The following is a 22,093-nucleotide window of genomic DNA, read 5'->3' on the forward strand; positions in this document are numbered from 1 at the left end:
TATATTTCTTCTCCTCACACCCAGGTGTTTTTTCATGTGTCTTGACTGAAGAGAGGATTGAATTTGGCCACACAGCCATAAAGCACAGTTCAGTGGAGGGTTGCAGTGATTTTTGTTCTTCTCTAGGTTTCTCCTGTCTCTACATATGATCAAGGTGCTCATCTAGAATGACCATCAGCTTCTTGTTCACTACTCTAACCAAGCTCTTTTCTATCAATTGCTCAGTTTTGGAGGAAAGCTCTAGGAAGAGTCCTGGTTGTTTCAAACCTTTTCCATTAAGGGTAACATTGGCTACATGCTTCTGTGACTATTAAATGAAGCAAAAAAGAAAAACAGCTCTACAGGCAGTTCTTTTGACATAATGGCTTGGTTTTTGCTCTGAAATGCATTATCAGCTGTTAGATCTTTTATTAAGATGTGTGTTTTTCCAAATCATACCCATTCAATTGAATTTGCCTTTAACTTCACTTGAAGTGTAGTAACATTTACTAGAAATATGAATGCTCCTGTGCTAAATTTCAACTGTCCCCGATAAGGGTATCAGTACTTAGCCTATGCAATGGAACCCTTTTTTTTTTCTTCTTTTTTTTTTTTTGTGAATTTGCAGATTATATATATATATATATTTACCATTATGGTATTAGGAGTGAAGATTAATGTGAAGAAAAAAAAAACTTTTAAAGCAGTTTAAAATAAGGCAGCACCATAACAAAATCTGGAAAAACATTATGAAGGTGTTTGAAGGGGGTTTAGCAATACCAGAGACAGTTTATAAGAGACATGCCACTTCCTCAATCCTCAATACAACTACATAAGGAAAACCCATAACGGCAAAGATGGCGGTTGTGTGCACATGTCCCGCCCCTCCCGCTGGAAAGCCAATCATCTGCTTTTAACAGTCAAGCCGGGAAAACATTTAAGCCTATCGTCTGGTTCCACTGACGTATGCGCACAGTTGAGGAACCCTTGTGCATGCCTAGTAAAGGTATAACCAGTGGGGAAAAAGGTGTTTTAAACCTTATTTTGGGGCAAAGTCATCAAATATTTTCAGTGATTTTTATCATATTTCACTGCTGTTTCTATACATGCTGTTTTTATGTCCCGGTGAACAGTGAAAGTGCAGTTCTGACTCTCTGCCCATTCATTTAGATAGGAGCTGGTCTTGTTATTCTGAAATAAGTGCCCAGAGGCGTTGCCAAGATGGCGGCCGAGTGGCATGACTTGCCTGAAAGGACTTTGGCAATACTCTATAAGGAGAAACAGTTTTCTACTGTATGTTTCCTAAGATAGTTATGCTGGGTGATTTAAACATTCAAGTCAAGTCTGCTTTTTGTAAATTTCTTCCACATGTACAGCACATACATACAGACAATTGAAATTGTGTTACTCTCAGACCCTTGGTGCATACAGATAACACTTACAATATACCATAAAATAAATATAGATAGATTAAATATAAAATACAACTATACAAATAAGGGCATGTTAAAAAAAAAAAAAAAAGTGCAGTTAAAGCTACACAAGGCATGTGGCAGATCAAACCAGTGAAGTAAACAAACAGTGCAGATATAAAGATTGTAGTGTGTAGCCGCACTGGGTTGTACATAATTATTAACTCAAATGATATATAGGGAATTTGAATAATTAATCAGGAATATGATTAATATATTTATCTCATATGGTGGTTACATTAATATTATTGATTGAAAAATGGCTCAATTGCATATATCAATAACTCATTACAGGGCACTGTAATTTACTCATTAATATGTCAATATTCCATTCTTCATATCAGTTATGGTGATATCTCTTACTGTAAATTACCGCAAATCAAACAGTGGTTTGTCCAGCAAATGGCCGTAAGATTAACTTATCAATTTTCAATAAAGTTATCACTTCTTATAGTTCAAGGGAAAATATTCTCTGGCCATGAAAACATTCTATCATTATGATGAATTTAGTTACTCAAAGTAAACGGCGTGTAGCTAAAGATCAGACATTTCATTGACTCGTAATGTGAGCGGTTCAGAGGCAATCATGAATATATATTGGTCTTTAATAATTGACCTAATAATACATCAAACTACAAATCACACAGAGTAAATACGCGTACGACAATACAGACAGTAAACTTTGTACAAGACATAACGGAATCCAAATAAGGGAGAGGGAGAGAGAGAGAGAATGAATGAGAGAGAAATGACGAGAGAGAGGTGAGAGCGAGCGCGAGAGAGAGAGAGAGAGAGAGAGAGAGTGATCCCAGACTAAGCCCAGTTATGCAAACTCACAGACAGTAACCCTTGAAAGACAACAACGAATCAAATCATAGACCAACTTTAAGCAACATTTAAATATCCATAGAGAATGATACTTGCACGTGTCTCTTGTGATGCTTTGTGTGCTTGAGCAGCGTGAGCGTGGCTAGGCGTGTTCTCTCGTGTCTTCCGGGGCTGCTGCAGAATCGCGCAGTATTTGAAAGGTCCAACAAAGCAATGTTTCAGAATTGGTCTTCCTCATGTGGAGAGGCGAATAGGTGAATAAACTTAGTAATGAAAAGAAACAAAAACTACGGAAATGGAAGCTCCCGAAGGAGCCATGAGAACAGCTGTCCTATCAGCCTCTGTGCTGGGGACGGCGATAGGAGAGCGGACCGAGGCCACGAAGAAGGACGAGCAGGGTCAGAGAAAAATGACAAGAGAGCGAGGAACTTCCTGGTTCAGCTCTTATGGCTTGAAATGGTTCACGCCTCTGTTCGCGTGAACAACCAATGAACGTCCGCGATCTGAAGCGGGAAAAAGTTCCTTTGTCTCCGTGGAAACACCCACCCTAATAAATTAGGGCTTATCAGATTTCAGCAGTGATATTCTAGCAAGTTCGTAATTCCAGATTAATACATTTTTCATTAATTTCCTTTATATAAGTGAGTCCGTCAAAGCATGAAGATTAAACAGATACCAAAAGTAACATATATAAATGATCAAAACATGAAGTTAAATTCCAATGCAGAATTACACACATTTAAAGTTTGATTAACCCATGATAAAACTGCTGATACTCCAATTTATATGGGGAACATCTAATGCACCAAAAAGCAATACTTAATACATTTAGAATACATTGGGAAAAAAAATAATAGATTAGGATACATTAAGAAAAAGGTACCGGTGAACTGGCTTTTTCCTGTCCTGTTTCCCAGTGGGATCATAAAGTTTTATGAGCTGGTCAGGGGTAGGGTTACACTCAGATTATATTTGAGAACATTCATTCCAAAAACATTTCCCATTTACAAGTCAGCAACTTAACCATTTACACAGGATTAACCATTTTTATGCAATACACAAACCTATTCAAAATACATCTTATTAATAAAATGACGAAGATAAAAAACGTTAGGAAAGGTTTGTTTGTGTGTGTGTGCTTATGTGTGTGTGTGTTGTGGAATGTGTTTCGTTTCTTCTTTGAGGCTGCTCACGTGACTCTAGAATTTCTTGTCGTAAATAATTTAAATCCAGCCAGGCTGGCGCCAGGCAAGGCATTTAGTGTAAAAAGGTTTCATTTCATACGCCTGAATTTAACCCATGAATCGATGACCTGCATATCTGTTACAAGTGCAAAAGAGCTTATTTTGACTGATTTAAAGTGACAAAAAGCTCAGAGAGCAGTTCTTTAAACTGACTTAAGAGGTAGTTGAATGAGGTTGTGAGCAGGCCAATGCTGCACAAAGTGAGTGACTGCAGGTCAGAGTTTGTTACTGGGAGGGGGGAGTGGAAGGCTATGGGAGCTTGGGGGGGGGGGGTCAATAAGAGGGGAGAGGTTCAGAGTTCAGTGGTGACTGGGGCAAAAGAGGGGAGGGGAAGCAAGGTCGGGAGGGAGTTCATCTTCCTGACTGATGAATAAAGCTGTCCTTCGGTCTGCTGGTCTTTGCCTGGAGACTCTGCAGTCTCCTACCTGATGTGGTGTTGTCAGTTGTTAGATTTTGCCGTATTTAGCTGAGCAGTAGTTTGGGTGGCTCACCAATGTATTAGATTTCTCTAATACATAAAGTAAGTAAGCTTGACCAAAGTTCTTGTAGGGAGAAGAATTTATTGAAGGTAGCAGTGTAGCAGTTCTTCAGCAGTGATGTTAGCATGTCATCCATCAAAGAATCTTAACCCAAGGTACTGTTTGTGAGACCACACCTTTATACCTGTTAACAAATGTGCTACAAACAATACAATAACTCCCCATGGAGAGGCAATGATAGTGTAACCTTATGATGACCTGACAGTATCTCTCCCATGTAGAGCCCTTTCATTGATCTGTTGACCTAAGAGGCTGATTATATGGGCCATTTGATTCAAACTATTGTGAACAAAGAACAATTGTCTACGTTTTGCAAATAAGTTCAGTTAATTAAAAACAAATCATCTTTCTCAGTCCAGGGGAGGTCCTCTGTGATGTGCACTCCCGGGAACTTGGTGCTGCTCAATCTCTCCACAGTCGCACCGTTGATGGTCAAGTCACCTTTATTTATATAGCACTTTAAGCAAAATAGGTTGCGTCAAAGCAACTGAACAACATTCATTAGTAAAACAGTGTGTAAATAATGCAAAATGACAGGCGGTTCATCATTGAATTCAGTGATGTCATCTCTGTTCATTTTAAATAGTGTCTGTTCATTCATTTGCTATCAAGTCAATTATATCGTTGTAAATGAAGTGACCCCCACTAAGCAAGCCAGAGGCGACAGCGGCAAGAAACCAAAACTTCATTGGTGACAGAATGGAGAAAAAAACCTTGGGAGAAACCAGGCTCAGTTGGGGGGCCGGTTCTCCTCTCACCAGACAAAACCAGCAGTTCAATTCCAGGCTGCAGCAAAGTCAGATTGTGCAGAAGAATCATCTGTTTCCTGTGGTCTTGTCCTGGTGGTCCTCTGAGACGAGGTCTTTACAGGGGATCTGTATCTGGGCCTCTAGTTGTCCTGGTCTCGGCTGTCTTTCAGGGCAGTAGAGGTCCTTTCTAGGTGCTGATCCACCATCTGGTCTGGATACATACTGGATCTGGTGGCTTCGGTGACCTTGGAATAAGAAAGAAACAGACAACTATTAGCGTAGATGCCATTCTTCTAATGATGTTCAGTCTGCAGTTAACAAAGCAGACTTCATTTCTTCTATTGCTACTCATTCCGGTCTCAACCTCATGGCACTGAGACACTTGGATCAAACCTGAAGATACTGTCACCCCTGCAGCCCTCTCCACTAATTTCACTTGTTCCCACACTCCTCATACCACTGGGAGGGGTGGAGGTACGGGTCTCTTTATATCCAAAAAATGGAAATTTGATCATCTACAGGTACTGGTTCATTTGAATCACATGCCATTACTGTAACCCACCCTGTTAAAATCCACTTTGTGGTCATTTATCGTCCACCAGGTCAACTGGGAAACTTCTTGGAGGAGTTGGATGTGCTGCTATCAAACTTTCCTGAAGATGGTACTCCTCTGGTACTGCTTGGTGACTTCAACATCCACCTAGATAAACCCCAGGCTGCTGACTTAAAAACTCTGCTCACCTCATTTGATCTCAAGCTAGTGTCTACTACAGCGACTCACCAATCAGGCAACCAACTGGACCTCATCTACACGTGCTGTTGCTCCGTGGACACCTCTTCAGTTGCTCCACTGCACACCTCTCACCACTTCCTCATTACTGCTAACCTAGCACTTACTCCTGAAGTGGCACACACTCCAACGAAGGTCACCTTTCAACGGAACCTACACTCGCTCTCTCCATCTCGCCTATCTGCTGTGGTTTCATCCTCACTTCCTCCACTCTCTCAGTTTTCTGCTCTGGACATGAACAGTGCTGCGGACACTCTTTGCTCCACTTTAACATCTTGCTTGGACAACTTTTGCCCACTGTTGTCTAGACCAGCACGCACTGCCCCATCTGCCCCCTGGCTGTCCGAGGTTCTCTGTGAACATCGCTCTAAACTCAGGGCTCTGGGCTCGTCAACCATAACTCCTTCGAGGACAGCCAGAAACCTAGGAGTTGTGATGGATCATCAGTTAAGCTTCACAGACCACATTGCTACAACAACCTGGTCCTGCATGTTTGCCTTATACAACATTAGGAAGATTAGACCCTTCCTGTCAGAGCAAGCAACCCAACTTCTTGTCCAAGCTCTTGTTCTCTCCAGACTGGACTATTGTAATGCTCTCCTGGCGGGCCTTCCTGCATGTACTGTCAAGCCTCTGCAAATGATCCAGAATGCAGCAGCGAGGGTTGTCTTCAATGAGTCAAAAAAAGCTCACGTTACTCCTCTCCTCATCAGTTTACACTGGCTACCAGTAGCTGCTCGCATCAAATTCAAGGTACTGATGCTTGCCTACAAGACGACCACTGGTACAGCACCAACTTACCTAAACTCACTGGTTAAATCTTATGTGCCCTGCAGAAGTTTGTGCTCTGCAAGTGAACGACGCCTTGTGGTGCCATCCCAAAGAAGTTCAAAATCACTCTCACAGACCTTTTCCTGGACTGTGCCCAACTGGTGGAATGACCTCCCAATCTCAATTCGTACAGCTGATTCTTTACTCATTTTCAAGAAACATCTAAAAACTAATCTTTTTCGCCTGCACTTAACCAACTAACACCAGCACTTTTCCTTTTCTTGTCTTTTCATTTAATTAAAAAACAAAAAAAAACCTGGCTATGCATTTTATACTAACTAACTGAGACTTGTCATGGCACTTGTATACTGTTGTTCTCTTGTTGATCTGACTGCTTCTATTGTTCTCATTTGTAAGTCGCTTTGGATCAAAGCGTCTGCTAAATGATTAAATGTAATGTAAATGATGTAGCAAGTACATAGGGTGTTATGGAAAGTGGTTCCGGTTTACCTAATTAATGCAGCCTAAAAACCCTTTAACGGATTTGGATATTAGAAGCATATTGGTATGTTATGTGTAAGCCAGGTTAAAGAGATGGGTCTTTAATCTAGATTTAAACTGCAAGAGTGTGTCTGCCTCCCGAACAATGTTAGGTAGGTTATTCCAGAGTTTAGGCGCCAAATAGGAAAAGGATCTGCCGCCCGCAGTTGATTTTGATATTCTAGGTATTATCAAATTGCCTGAGTTTTGAGAACGTAGCGGACGTAGATGATTATAATGTAAAAGGAGCTCATTCAAATACTGAGGTGCTAAACCATTCAGGGCTTTATAAGTAATAAGCAATATTTTAAAATCTATACGATGTTTGATAGGCAACCAGTGCAGTGTTGACAGGACCGGGCTAATATGGTCATACTTCCTGGTCCTAGTAAGAACTCTTGCTGCTGCATTTTGGACTAGCTGTAGTAGCTGTAGTAACTAAGCATGCAAAACAACCACCCAATAAAGCATTACAGTAATATAACCTTGAGGTCATAAATGCATGGATTAATATTTCTGCATTTGACATTGAGAGCATAGGCCGTAATTTAGATATATTTTTGAGATGGAAAAATGCAGTTTTACAAATGCTAGAAACGTAGCTTTCTAAGGAAAGATTGTGATCAAATAGCACACCTAGGTTCCTAACTGATGACGAAGAATTGACAGAGCAACCATCAAGTCTTAGACAGTGTTCTAGGTTATTACAAGCGGAGTTTTTAGGTCCTATAATTAACACCTCTGGGTTTTTTTTTCAGAATTTAGCAGTAAGAAATTACTCGTCATCCAGTTTTTTATATCGACTATGCATTCCATTAGTTTTTCAAATTGGTGTGTTTCACCGGGGCCGCGAAGAAATATAGAGCCGAGTATCATCAGCATAACAGTGAAAACCAACACCATGTTTCCTGATGATATCTCCCAAGGGTAACATATAAAGCGTGAAGAGTAGCGGCCCTAGTACTGAGACTTGAGGTACTCCATACTGCACTTGTGATCGATATGATACATCATCATTCACTGCTATGAACTGATGGCAGTTATACAAGTACGATTTAAACCATGCTAATTCACTTCCACTGATGCCAACAAAGTGTTCAAGTCTATGCAAAAGAATGTTGAGGTCAATTGTGTCAAACGCAGCACTAAGATCCAATAAAACTAAAAGAGAGATACACCCACGATCAGATGATAAGAGCAGATCATTTGTAACTCTAAGGAGAGCAGTCTCAGTACTATGATACGGTCTAAATCCTGACTGGAAATCCTCACGTATGCCATTTTTCTCTTAGAAGGAATATAATTGAGAGGATACCACCTTTTCTATTATCTTGGACAGAAAAGGGAGATTCGAGATTGGTCTATAATTAACTAGTTCTTTGGGGTCAAGTTGTGTTTTTTTGATGAGAGGCTTAATAACAGCCAGTTTGAAGGTTTTGGGGACATATCCTAATGACAATGAGGAATTAATAATAGTCAGAAGAGGATCTATGACTTCTGGAAACACCTCTTTTAGGAGCTTAGATGGTATAGGGTCTAATATGTTGTTGGTTTAGATGATTTAACAAGTTTATATAATTCTTCCCCTCCTATAGTAGAGAATGAGTGGAACTGTTCCTCGGGGGGTCTATAGTGCATTGTCTGATGTGATACTGTAGCTGATGGCTGAATGGTTGCAATTTTATCTCTAATAGTATCGATTTTAGAAGTAAAGTAGTTCATAAAGTCATTACTGATGTGGTGTTGGGAAATGTCAACACTTGTTGAGGCTTTATTTTTCGTTAATTTAGCCACTGTATTGAATAAATACCTGGGGTTATGTTGTTTTCTTCTATAAGAGAAGAAAAGTAATCGGATCTAGCAGTTTTTAATGCTTTTCTGTAGGATAGGTTACTTTCCCGCTAAGCAATACGAAATACCTCTAGTTTTGTTTTCCTCCAGCTGCGCTCCATTTTTCGGGCTGCTCTCTTTAGGTTTATTTTGTATATTAATGATCTTCCGCAACAGTGTGAAGGGATAAGAGTACAAATGTATGCTTATGATACTGTTATTTTAACATATGCAAAACAGCAGAATCAGCAGCTGAGAAGTTAAAACCTGCTACAGAAAAGATTACACAGTGGCTAGAACAGTCATGTCTTAGCTTAAATATCAATAAAACAAAACGTTAGATTTCCTGATGTTTATGTATGTATTAATGGTGAAAAGATAGAAATAGTAAATGAGTTCAATTATCTTGGTATAATATTTTACTCAAATCTTAGTTTTAAAAAAACATGTAAAGAAAATGGTGATGAATATTAAACATAATATGGCAAACTTTAGACAAATCAGACAATGTATTTCTTTTGATGTAGCTAAGGCTCTTATGCATGCTACAATTGTTGCTCATATGTTTTACTGTTTGACATGTTGGGTTCAAGCTGGTGATACTGTTATTAAACCTTTAAAATCTCTATATTAACCGGCATTAAAAATTTAAGATAAAAAAACTAACCATTTTCATTCTTGTAAGATCATATAGAAACAATTTTTTTTAAGCTTTTAAGGATAATTTTAGACTTTATTCAAATTTCTGTATGGTTCAGAAAATCCTAAACGGTCTGGCTCCTTCTGTATTACTTGACTTTATTTATCTTCGTGGTGAAACCTCTGTGAGATCTACTCTGTAAGTAGTTGTCTGGTTCCCTTTCATCGCTCTGCATTTGGTATCATCATTTCACAGTGAAAGCCACTGATCAGTGGAATGCCCTACCAGAGGACATAGAAGGGTGTAAAGCACATGGTATTTTTAAATTGAAGTTAAAATCTTTTTTTTAAATTGAACCAATTATGTAGTCATTGAGTTTGTGGTAATTAAATTTATTGATTTATTTATTATTTATTTATGGCCCTGACAGTATGTGTATGTATTGTATGTGAACTAGAGGTGTCAAGTAACGAAGTACAAATACTTTGTTACCTTACTTAAGTAGAAATTTGGGGTATCTATACTTGAGTAATTATTTTTCAGCCGACTTTTTACTTCTACTCCTTAATTTTCATGCAAGTGTCTGTACTTTCTACTCCTTACATTTTAAAAATAGCTTTGTTACTGCTATTTAATTTCGGCTTGTTTTCATTCAGGCTTGTCATCATTCAAAAAAAAAAAAAACCCTATCCAGATAAATTGTGCCATCCGGATGGAGTGAATTTGATTGTGGTTGGATGAGAAGTATAAACATATACCATTCCGACACCCTATTGGCTTGTACGTGATCCATCACACCTGCACATGACCCAAACGCTTTGGGTTCGTTTATCAAAAAATATATTTATTAAAAGTAGGGTTGGGTATGAAAATGGTATGCACCGAACCGAATAAGAGGAAGCAGATTTTGGTGCCTTTTAAATGTCTGAGCGATCGATTAAAATGTTTGTCCTGGTTCTTCCGAAATGTACACAGGAAGCAGGGGCGTCACTAGGCTCTTTTAGCGGGCTATAGCTTTTAGCTCCATAAACTGTACACAAATTAGCAATCGCCTCGGAGTCAGTACCCTTCAATTTCATATGAAACCGGCATCAGACCGGTCTCCTCCATGTGTTTCAGCACGCTCTTCAATTTGCAGACCGGGGCAGAGCAGCTCGAGCAGACTCAAACAAACACAGTACACAGGGTAACTTTTGCGCTCCCGTGTGTTTAATGAATGAAAACGCGCTTCTGCTCCATTCCTTAACAGAGACACTCAGAACATGCGTGATTCATATTTAAATAGACTGTTCCGGCTTAATATTTACAGATATTAGTCCATATCTTGATTTGATGTTAGTGCAATGACCTATTTTTGATTAATTAATTCAAAATTTGGCAAATTCCGTGCCATTCCAAGTTAAACTGTAAATTCCGTTTTTATGACTGGATTCAGTGATTCCCTCTGTGTTTTCTACATCGCGGAAATCGTAGGGTCCTAGTTGTGGTATGCCAGCTCTATCTTGCAATTGACACACACCACGATGTTCTCTTTACGTTTGCCCGTGTCCTCAAATCAAAACACTGCTGACTCCTGCCGTCATACACAGCGCTTGTGTCTCCTTCCGCTTTGTGGGTGACGTAAACGCATTGTCACATTTAAAAAAATCATTGCAAAGAGCCTGACGTGAGATTTAAAATAAATTAAAAGAGGATTTGCCTCAATCATTTTTGTAATAGTTACTCGAGGAATCGTTTCAGCCCTATACCTTACCAATTATATAAATGTAAAAATTTGCATATTGTGATAAAAGTTCATTATTTTCCATAATGTAATGATAAAAATTTTACTTTCATATATTTTAGATTCATTGCACACCAAGTGAAATATTTCAGGTCTTTTATTGTTTTAATACTGATGATTTTGGCATACAGCTCATGAAAATTCTAAATTCTTATCTCAAAAAATTAGCATATCATGAAAAGGTTCTCTAAACGAGCTATTAACCTAATCATCTGAATCAACTAATTAACTCTAAACACCTGCAAAAGATTCCTGAGGCTATAAAACTCCCAGCCTGGTTCATTACTGAAAACCGCAATCATGGGTAAAACTGCCGACCTGACTGCTGTCCAGAAGGCCATCATTGACACCCTCAAGCGAGAGGGTAAGACACAGAAATACATTTCTGAACAAATAGGCTGTTCCCAAAGTGCTGTATCAAGGCACCTCAGTGTGAAGTCTGTGGGAAGGAAAAAGTGTGGCAAAAAACGCTGCACAACGAGAAGAGGTGACTGGACCCTGAGGAAGTAGTGACTGAATCTGGAGTAGAAACATCCAGAGCCACCGTGCACAGGCGTGTGCAGAAACTGGACTACAGAGAAGCAGCACTGGACTGTTGCTCAGTGGTCCAAAGTACTTTTTTCAAATTTTGCATGTCATTCGGAAATCAAAGTGCCAGAGTCTGGAGGAAGACTGGGGAGAAGGAAATGCCAAAATGCCTGAAGTCCAGTGTCAAGTACCCACAGTCAGTGATGGTCTGGGGTGCCATGTCAGCTGCTGGTGTTGGTCCACTGTGTTTTATCAAGGGCAGGGTCAATGCAGTTAGCTATCAGGAGATTTTAGAGCACTTCATGCTTCCATCTGCTGAAAAGCTTTATGGAGATGAAGATTTAGTTTTTCAGCACGACCTGGCACCTGCTCACAGTGCCAAAACCACTGGTAAATAGTTTACTGACCATGGTGTTACTGTGCTCAATTGGCCTGCCAACTCTCCTGACCTGAACCCCATAGAGAATCTGTGGGATATTGTGAAGAGAAAGTTGAGAGACGCAAGACCCAACACTCTTGCATTTCTGCAAAAGGATTCCCGACCAAGTATTGAGTGCATAACTGAACATAATTATTTGAAGGTTGACTTTTTTTTTTTGTATTAAAAACATTTTTATTGGTCGGATGAAATATGTTAATTTTTTGAGATAGGAATTTTGGGTTTTCATGAGCTGTGGACCAAAATCATCAGTATTAAAACAATAAAAGACCTGAAATATTTCAGTTGGTGTGCAATGAATCTAAAATATATGAAAGTTTAATTTTTATCATTACATTATGGAAAATAATGAACTTTTATCACAATATGCTATTTTTTTGAGAAGGACCTGTATTTCTTAAATGTTTATATTACGTTGATTATTATTTTTTTGATTAATGAAATATTCACCTTGTGTTTAATCTTAAAATTTCTCAATTGTGCACATAAATTAGTTTGTTTCATCATTTTCACAACATATTTTATTATTTTACAGTCAACTTTGCATCAAACATTTTGAAATGAAAAAAATGGGCTGTAAAATACAACTAATACATGACTAATTTTTATATTTGTTTTATCTGAAGAATTCGTAACAAAATACTGCGCTGCTTATAGACAAAATTATTTGTGCTGCAGATATTTTACAAAAAAGATAAACATTGATAAAGACACACATGAATGCAAACAGCAATCTTTTAATTAATGCAGACCTACCATAATAGCATTACGTTAAATTGTACACAGTTATAAACTGTTATGAAATAAAGTTAATAAAACATGCATACTTTATCAGAAATATCTGTCTGTCTCGTTTGACAGTCAGAAACCTTATGATCTTATAGATAACAGTCAGAACAAAATCAGCTCTCCGAAAATGAAGAAAAGACAGTGCGACAGTAAAAGAACGCACGTGCTGGAGATGTACTTATAATCACAGGAGCGTTTTTACAGACGAGATGCGCATTAAAATTGCATTCAATTTTTTTACACAGCCCTAACATCTAGTTAACAAAGCTAAACAGCGTTTCCCTTTGTGTAATAAGTTACAGAAACTGTTAAACGCACCAACTTAATAAAATACACTTACCGGTTGTGGTCCATAAACGTCGCCTTCTCTGGACAAAGAGGGAACTGCTCCATCTTTCAAGAATAATCTTTGTGCCAATCCGGCATTAAACTGATTGAGATTGAGGAAGCTCGCTGTCCGCAGCTAAATGTGCTGCATATAATTTTACATATGGATTATAATTTTCGGGAACCGAGTTAAACATAAATTGTAACCATTAATCTCCAAGTAAAGCGTCCCTGGGAAGCCCAAACAAAGCTGATTGGACTCCGAGATGAAAATAACAGTGTTTCGACGACATGGCGAGAAACACAGCTCTTCCTCTTCTCCGTTGGAGCGCAACAAGGCCATGCCCCATTTTTTGTGTATTCATTTTGGCGGAGGTTAGTCAAAAAACTGTTTTAGTGACGTCATTATTTATTTATACTCTAACAACAACATTACACACTAACTTAAGATTAAACATGGGATCACGAAGAACGGAAGCTTTAATATTTGATCCGCATGTTCATAATTCAGTCCACACTGAATATCTTTTTTAATCTCAGAAACATTGCCAAATTAGGTCCATTGTTGACTTTTTGTATGGCTGAAAAGTAAATAAACACTTTTTTTCACATATTGGAATGCTTTGCTGGCTTTAGTTTCAAAAGCTGCCCTAAGTAAATTACAGTTGATACAAAATTCAGCTGCTAGAATTCTGACTAGGATCAGTGCAAGGGAGCACATCACACCTATCTTGGATAATTTGCAATGACTTCTTGTTAGTATACATATTGATTTAAAAATAAGGCCTTGAATAATTTGGCTCCTCAATATTTGTTGTTGTTAACCCCCCTTAACGTGTTCTACACACTTGAAGCTTGTCTTTTAAAGTATCATGAAACCCCAGTTTCAGCACTAGTCTTTCAGAATCAGAATCAGAATCAGAATGAGCTTTATTGCCAGGTATGTTTACACATACGAGGAATTTTTTTTCGTGACAGAAGCTCCGCAGTACAACAGAATGACAGCGACAGGACATAAAACACATAATAAAAGAATAAAAAATACAAATAAGTAGATAGTGAATGACAATATACAAATGACAATTGTAGGCAGGTATATTACAAAATGCAGTTATGTATGTACATATATATTATGTGCAAAATTTAAGTGTATACTAAGTATGTGTTAGATAAAAAAAGTGTATGTGTATATAAATATAAAGTGTAGTGTGTTCGCCGTTATTATCAGCTGTTCATAAGATGGATTGCCTGAGGGAAGGAAACTGTTCCTGTGTCTGGTCGTTCTAGTGCTCAGTGCTCTGTAGCATCGACCAGATGGCAACAGTTCAAAGAGGGAGTGTGCTGGATGTGAGGGATCCAGAGTGATTTTAACAGCCCTTTTTCTCACTCTGGATAAGTACAGTTCTTGAATAGAGGGGAGTTGAACCGATGATTCGCTCAGCAGTCCGGACTACCCTCTGTAGTCTCCTGAGGTCAGATTTAGAAGCTGAGCTGAACCAGACAGTTACTGAAGTGCAGAGGATGGATTCAATGATGGTGGAGTAGAACTGTTTCAGCAGCTCCTGCCTGTGGCAGGTTAAACTTCCTCAGCTGGCGAAGGAAGTACAACCTCTGCTGGGCCTTTTTCACAATGGAGTCAATGTGAATGTCCCACTTCAGGTCCTGGGTTTTCACATCTCATCTCACAGCCAGTCCAGTTTGATGGCACACTTATGCTCACATCTGCATGTAAACATGTCGTCGGCATGGGAGTTCTTTATTTTGAGTTAAACAGACAACAGTTTGCACTTTGTAACACGATATTGACTGTTTTTGCTCCAGTTCGCTGACAAAGTTTCAATCAAAGTCACAGCAGAACTGTTTTGTGTCTCTGAGCAACACATCAGTGTTTCAATACTAAATGAATCCACGTTTTTGAACAAATCAAGTGAATCAATGATTCAGTAACCCATTCCTAAAGACAGTAGTGAATTGCCTCATTTTTAATGAATAATCAATTTGAATGAATGATTGATGACTCATTCATTAAAAGAGTCATTTACAGTCATCTGGTGGTTTGGGTTTTTATATTTAAAAGTATTGCATTTTCCACAATATTTTTAACTTGTATGTTCAAGAATATTTAAAACATTAATCTTATAAATTATATATGCCTTTTGAAATTTTGTTGTTTAATTGCATTCATGGCACCACAGCATCATTAAACAGTCTGTGTAAATGCATCTAATTCCACTAATTCCAGCTTCTGTTTCCTCTGCAGTGTAAAGATGGAGCTTGTTGAAAGTATGTGCACATTAATGTGAACATTAGAATTAGAAAAAATAAATGACTTAAAAGACTCCAAAGAGAAGTATGGACACCAATGAAAACAGAGTTGCACTGTCAATAAAGTCTGTGGTATAAATGACCTTTTTTTTTTACTTGAAGCATATGTTGTCCCTTCCGTTTATTTTGTTGTCAGAGTGCACAAGCATGCTTCATTTACATGTTAAATTCTCAAAACAGACCCCCCCTACAAGGGTCACATTCTGTACTGTTTTTACCTTTTTTACTGAGTTTGCAGTTATGAATAAACAATCATAATTTAGTTTGTTTTATCTTTAAATTATTGTATCTGGCCAAAATATTTATAATTAATAATATTGTATCCTCCTCATTCTGATGACACCCATTCATTGCAGAAGAACTGTTGGCGAGCAAGTGGTGTAAATATAAAATGTGGCATATTTAAGTATTTGTTTACACCATAGTGATTAAAAAAAAAATCTAAATGGCTGTTTGAAAATACTAATATTGTTTGAAAATATATATTTCCTACTGACATACTACAGCAAAAAGTAGAAATAGTTTCTTAAAACCATTTTTTTTTCTAGCTGGTGAAAATTATTCTGTTCTGATGTTCTAATAATTTTGGCCACCACTGTACAAGTTATCTTTAAGTTGATGGCATGATGCCCAACTGGATCTTGTCACTCTCACCCAACAACGACCACACCAGATCATTTTGCTGGTACTGATAAGTGATAAGCAATTGCACATTACACACGATAGTATTTGTTTTAATTGGTTGGATGCTCCCTGCCATGTTTGCTTAACTCCTTGTTTTGCTTCTGTTTTGTTTGGCTCCTTAATTGCTGCTTGCAGGTCTATTTTATTTTATTTTATTTTATTCTTGTTGTTCATATTTTAGTGCTCAGGAGGAGGATGAGGCCTACGAAGAGAACGTTGTCACTCAGGAAGTGGTGGAAGAGCAGCTGTTGCGGCTGGTCACACGGGAAGTCATGGACCTTCTTAGTAAGTTACCTTTATGGATGAGAAGTTTTTCAAGTTTAATAAAAAAATAAATTATATAATAGAAAAAAAAAACATTGTTTATATGTTTCCAGGTGTGACTTGCATCACAAGAAAATTTCCAGAGCTATCTGCAAACAAAGAGGAAGCAGATGGTGAGTCTCTTCGATGTCTCCTTGTTCTTTTTTGCTGAAGATCGTTCTTCATGACTTTGCATAAAGAATGGCAAATAAAACTTGCAGAACAGTGGTAGCAGTGCCATGAACTGTATAAAGAAATATTAACTCATTTATTTTGAGAAGAATCAAATCTAAAGTTTCAAATTGCTTTAATTGGACAATTCCAAATATAATTAGTTTATACTTCTTCAACGGTTCTTCCAGCAAACGTTAAAATCTGTATATCTTAACAATGTTTATATTATTTCATGGATAATGAGAATACAAACAGAATGGTTATAAGTTACGAGCTGGTAGCTCAGGATCTGGGCAAAGTTTAATCTTAAAATACACCACACAAGACAATACTTATTTATAAATGAAACAAGAATTAATTTATTTGAGCTACTCCATTACATGGATCTAAAACCTTGGAAGTCAATCCAAGAATCTTGTTTATTACTTTAATGGGTTAACATGGGGTGTCCGGCATTTCATCTCGATTACTTGCCCCAAATTTGACAATCTCTTCTCTGAATTGAGATTGTCAGTAATTGTTCTAGTGGTGTTAATGTTGAAAGCTGTTCTGTGAAAGAGTTGGTTGGTTGGTTATCTTGCTTGGGACTTGTGGCACAGAATGATTTATGACTTCATGTTGCCTTTCTGAGGAATTCGGCTCGTGTTTCAACCACAGTCCTGATCGACTCTTTAATTTGTCTGATTCGGGTCAGATCCGCTACAGAATGATAATGGATTTGAATGAAGTCTCAGGAGTTATTCGTTAGATCACACCAAGAAATTCACAAAAGCATGTCTTATCTTTACAGCTTAAGATCAATTTGCACCTATTTCAGCAAGAAATGAAGTTTGTTTGTTTTACTTGCATTTGTGCTGAAAAGCAGAGTTGGAGATTCGCTTGTTGCCTCGTCTCAGGGAAACCCCGTGCCTCAAATTGGATGCAGATCTGACGTCTGGATGACGTTTTTAGGGAATACATCATATCATATGTGTTTGCAGTACACAAGCCACGGATGGTTAACACAGCTGACTCCACACACACACACGCACACATGCACACATTCACGATGCACAAAACTCTGCATTGAACAGTCAATAGCAAATACTAAAACTAATAACAAAACATATTTACAGTAGCTGATTCAGAAGCGCCAGCTTGTTGTAGCAAAGTCAGAATTACCTCCTCTCCTAGGTTCACGAAATGGTAGTCTATAAAATGTGTTGCTGTTCTGTTCTAAGTAATCTTAAAGCTTCCTATATGCATCTACATTCGGAAGGCCAAATAACGTGCTTTTGCTTTCATCTAGAAAGCTTTCTTTCTTTGTGTGAACACTTTGGCGGCATTATAGAACTATTTCCACATCTTGACATAGACATGTGGGGGGCATGTTTGAATGAGCCGTTTTAGGGGGCCATGGCAGAAATTTAACTTAGACAGAAAATCTCTTTGGGTTTAAGACTTCAGAATCTTATCTGTGCAGAATCAGCTTGTAACACTCCAAAGAGAAAAGAAAACTTGAAGTCTCAAATTTGACCCCTTTAATTGTGTAGTATCTTGAGATATTGGAAATAGGAAACACAGACCAAAAGTTCTCGATGGTCACTTTGAGGAAAATAAAATAAAGAAGTGAAGTCTGCACACTGAGAACTACTGCTCCAGAGGAATTTAATTAAGTTCAAGCATCTTCATCAGGCACAGTATCAATGTAAAGTGAAGTCAACTTTAAATAGACACAGGTGATCACCCACCTTAATTAGGCACATCCGAGCAATCATGTGACAAATACAAGTCATGTGACACATACAAGTCATGTCTATTATGTGACAAAAACAAATCATGCAACAGATACAAGCTACAAAGACATTTTGAATCTCTATAAAAATGGCTTAATATCAAAATCCTCATTCAACCCTAAAGGTGACAATGTATTTAAAGTATAAATCCAGAAACTTTCCCTCTGTAATAATTTCTTATCATAATCTCCTCCTCTTAAGGGTTTTGTTACCTTTTCTATACCGATATACTGTAAAATGCTGACGTTATGGCCTGCTTGTCTAAAATGAGACGCTATAGGACTGCACATATCTCCAGTTCGAATACTACTGCGATGTTCACTAATACGAGTGCGTAATTGTCTGAATGTTTTACCCACGTATGCAAGACCACAAGGGCAACGAATTAGATAAATTACATGAGTGGACCCATCCCAGCGTTTAGACATACACACCAGCATGGCAATAGTGTGCACACAATGTGCTTTTTCACAGCCTTTTAATAGTGTATAAACCCATACACAATGCATTACCGACCCTTGCTGGAAAAATATCAATATGCACATACAACACTTCTTCCCGCTTAAATCCAAAAACTGTTTTTTTTTTTTTTTTTTTTACTCCAATCAACAAACTTGAGGGGAAAAACTTTGTTCACGTACAAGAAAATGTTCAATAAAGTGCAATTGGTAACACTTTAGAATAATGGTGAATTAATGTTAGTTATCTACTTTAGTTAACATGATCTAAGCAAGAATAGCATTCTACAGCATTTATTAGTCTTAGTTGATGTTCATTTCATCATTTACTAATGCATTATACAAATCAAAAGTTGTGCTTGTTAACATTAGTTAATGCACTGTGTATAAGCATGAACTAACAATGAATAACTGTATTTTCATTTATGTTAACAAAGATTAATTAATACAGTAATAAATGTTTTGTTCATTGTTTATGTTGATTATTGAATTAACTAACATTAACTAATAGACCATTAATCTAAAGTGTTACCGTGCAATTTCAAGATTTGGTAAGGTTTTTTTTTTTTTCTTTTTCTTTTTCCAAAGTTCCAATATTATTATAATTTTTTTTCATCACAAAGTCCTTTAAGTGTGCTAATAATTTATAAATCACAGAGTCCTTTAAGTGTGAGGGTAGTTTCCGCTCTCTTACTGAACGTTAGAGACCCCCAGTAGGTACAATTGCAGTGTTTTTTACTACCTGCAATTTATGTCACTTCAGGAATGGCAGGAGCACTAGATATCTCGGACAACAGCCTACTGGAACATTCAGTTTTCACATTTTCAAGCTCCATTTTCTCAGGAGTTACACCCAAAGTTGGTATTTTGGAAGTACTGGGTGATTTGGGCACTTGAACATCAGTATCCTGAAACCCAGTATCAGCATCACATAACTGAAAATCCATGCTCAGTTGGTAATCAGTTATCGTTTATTTTTTTGTGACTAAATAATTAATCTACATGATATTGCACTATTTAAGCATTCTCGAAAGCTACTGTACAGGTTCTGTAATGTCCTGAATTACTCCATGTTTTATTTGGGTCCATACCCAAAGTTTTGGATATACACAAGATCTCCAATCTGGAAATAAGGAGATTTTACATGTTGATCATGATACTGTTTCTGAACTTTTTGTTTCCTTTTCATTTTGCTTGTAAAATCAGGATGTATGTTGTCTAAAGTACAATGCAAATTTTTTTTTTTTTCACATCAGCAATTTAGCAGGAGACAGTCTAGTTATAGACTGGGGTGTGATGCAACAATTAAACAGAGCCCTATGTACAGTAGGTGACCAACCAGAGATTGCTTTTTATTAAATGTCAAGCCTATGAGCCTATGTTTATATTTTCTCTAAGCTACACATTTTTTTATAATTACACGTAAAAAGAAAAAATATTAACTCTGTAATGCATATGCAAAATGTGAATCTCCAATCTTATTTGCAGTTTATAGCTTTTTATAATATTTGTACCACAATATTGAACTTAACCTGCTTTGTATCTTTATTATGTATTACAAAAGAGATTTATTAAAACAAGTTTATGAGAGTCATCCATTTAATATTGATCAAGAACAACAAATAAGCAAAGATTTAAAGCAACATTTGCCTTTGGATCATTTTAAAACTTCAAATTGCCTTAAATTTATGGGTTATAACTGCAGCTGTCTTGGTTGTAGACTTGTGAAGATTTATTTTGTAATGCAAATCCCATACTGTAACCTAAAATAAATTACCTCTATTACTATTCATATTCAAGTGTTTGTGCTGAAAATATCAGTAATGCTCAGGCATTACAGGGAGGCGCCCTTGCGATCACTTAAATTTTTTTTCTGATAAATAATGTAAAATTGGGGTGCTTCACATACACAAGAAATAAATCCACAGAAAGCTTAAAATGTCTAATTTTAAACAAAACAATTCAAAATGAAAACAAATACTCCCTGATTATGTTATCTGTGAAAGTTGCATTTTTCTCTAAAGGTGCGTCCAGTAGCAGGAGATGCAGCAGCAGACAAGAAAACAATTTTTTTTATTATTAATAAGTAATTAAAACGCTCCTTTTTCACAATTCTAAGTCACAAACTTAATGCATGTACTTGAGCGCGGAATATATTAACCCCTTAACTGTCACTCACAGTTTTGAACATAGACTTTATAGTGCACGTTCCAAACGTTAATTTTTTATAATTCATAAATGAAAATATTTTGTAACATGATATTGATGTACCATTTACATGGCAATGCAATGTCTGATTTTAAAATGGGTTTTAAAGGATGAATTTTGATATTTTAAGTTTTCATTAGATAAATAATTTCTGATGATTTCTAAAATGTAAAGGCAACAAATAAGTCTTTTTTTTTTTTTTTTTAAACAAAGGTCAAAACTCCTGTTATAATTCAAATTTTTGAGGGTGCACTCTTGTCATAAATGAATCTATTACTTTTCCTGCATTATTTTTAACAAAAAAACATAATAATAAAATATATATTTGGGAGTCTTAGACCTTTCTAACGATATATAGTTTGTCAAGATTAGATTAAAGCTTACATGTCAAAGCTTACATTAATGAAATGTGATAAAAGAAAATGTCAACCCAGGCAGTAGTATAGGACTGTGCATCTTTTGGAAGTATTGATGGAAACAATATGTTCTATCTATGTTTTGATGGAAGTTCTGAATCTAATCTGAATGTAGTTTTTGATAAAAACATGATTTTTCTCACCTTTTCTGTTCTGTAGTTTATTAAAAGTGAATTATATATATATATATATATATATATATATATATATATATATATATATATAAACAAAGAAAAAAAGCTAAAGGAAAGCATACCCAAGAAGGCAGTACCCAAACTCAAGGAACATGAAAACATTCTTTATCATGTTTGCCTCCCAATTGAGGACAGCTGCAGGACTCTTGTTGCAGTGTTTATCTTAACTATAAACTTTTATCCCAGTTCTTCTGTGATTTATTTGTAACACAGGAATAACAATTCCTGTGTTACAAAAAAAAGATGTTTCAAATACATGCAAACAGATTTAAATGTTACAGAGGGAAGGTGTACTGTCAAATGTTTAA

At 36.9% G+C, this 22,093-nt stretch overlaps 1 protein-coding gene across 2 annotated transcripts in view; it reads left to right on the forward strand.

Moving 5' to 3' along the window:
- LOC127970069 (exportin-5) overlaps nt 1–22,093 on the forward strand; it is a 173,632-nt gene that overhangs the window by 90,435 nt on the left and 61,104 nt on the right. For both annotated transcript variants that reach the window (XM_052572303.1, XM_052572304.1), the window contains exons 27-28: nt 16,439–16,542; nt 16,635–16,694. In XM_052572303.1, coding sequence (XP_052428263.1) covers nt 16,439–16,542; nt 16,635–16,694 — 164 coding nt within the window. The remainder of the gene's footprint in view (nt 1–16,438; nt 16,543–16,634; nt 16,695–22,093) is intronic.

The sequence above is a fragment of the Carassius gibelio genome, chromosome B13 (assembly GCF_023724105.1).
Source record: "Carassius gibelio isolate Cgi1373 ecotype wild population from Czech Republic chromosome B13, carGib1.2-hapl.c, whole genome shotgun sequence".
In the NCBI taxonomy this organism is placed as follows: domain Eukaryota; kingdom Metazoa; phylum Chordata; class Actinopteri; order Cypriniformes; family Cyprinidae; genus Carassius; species Carassius gibelio.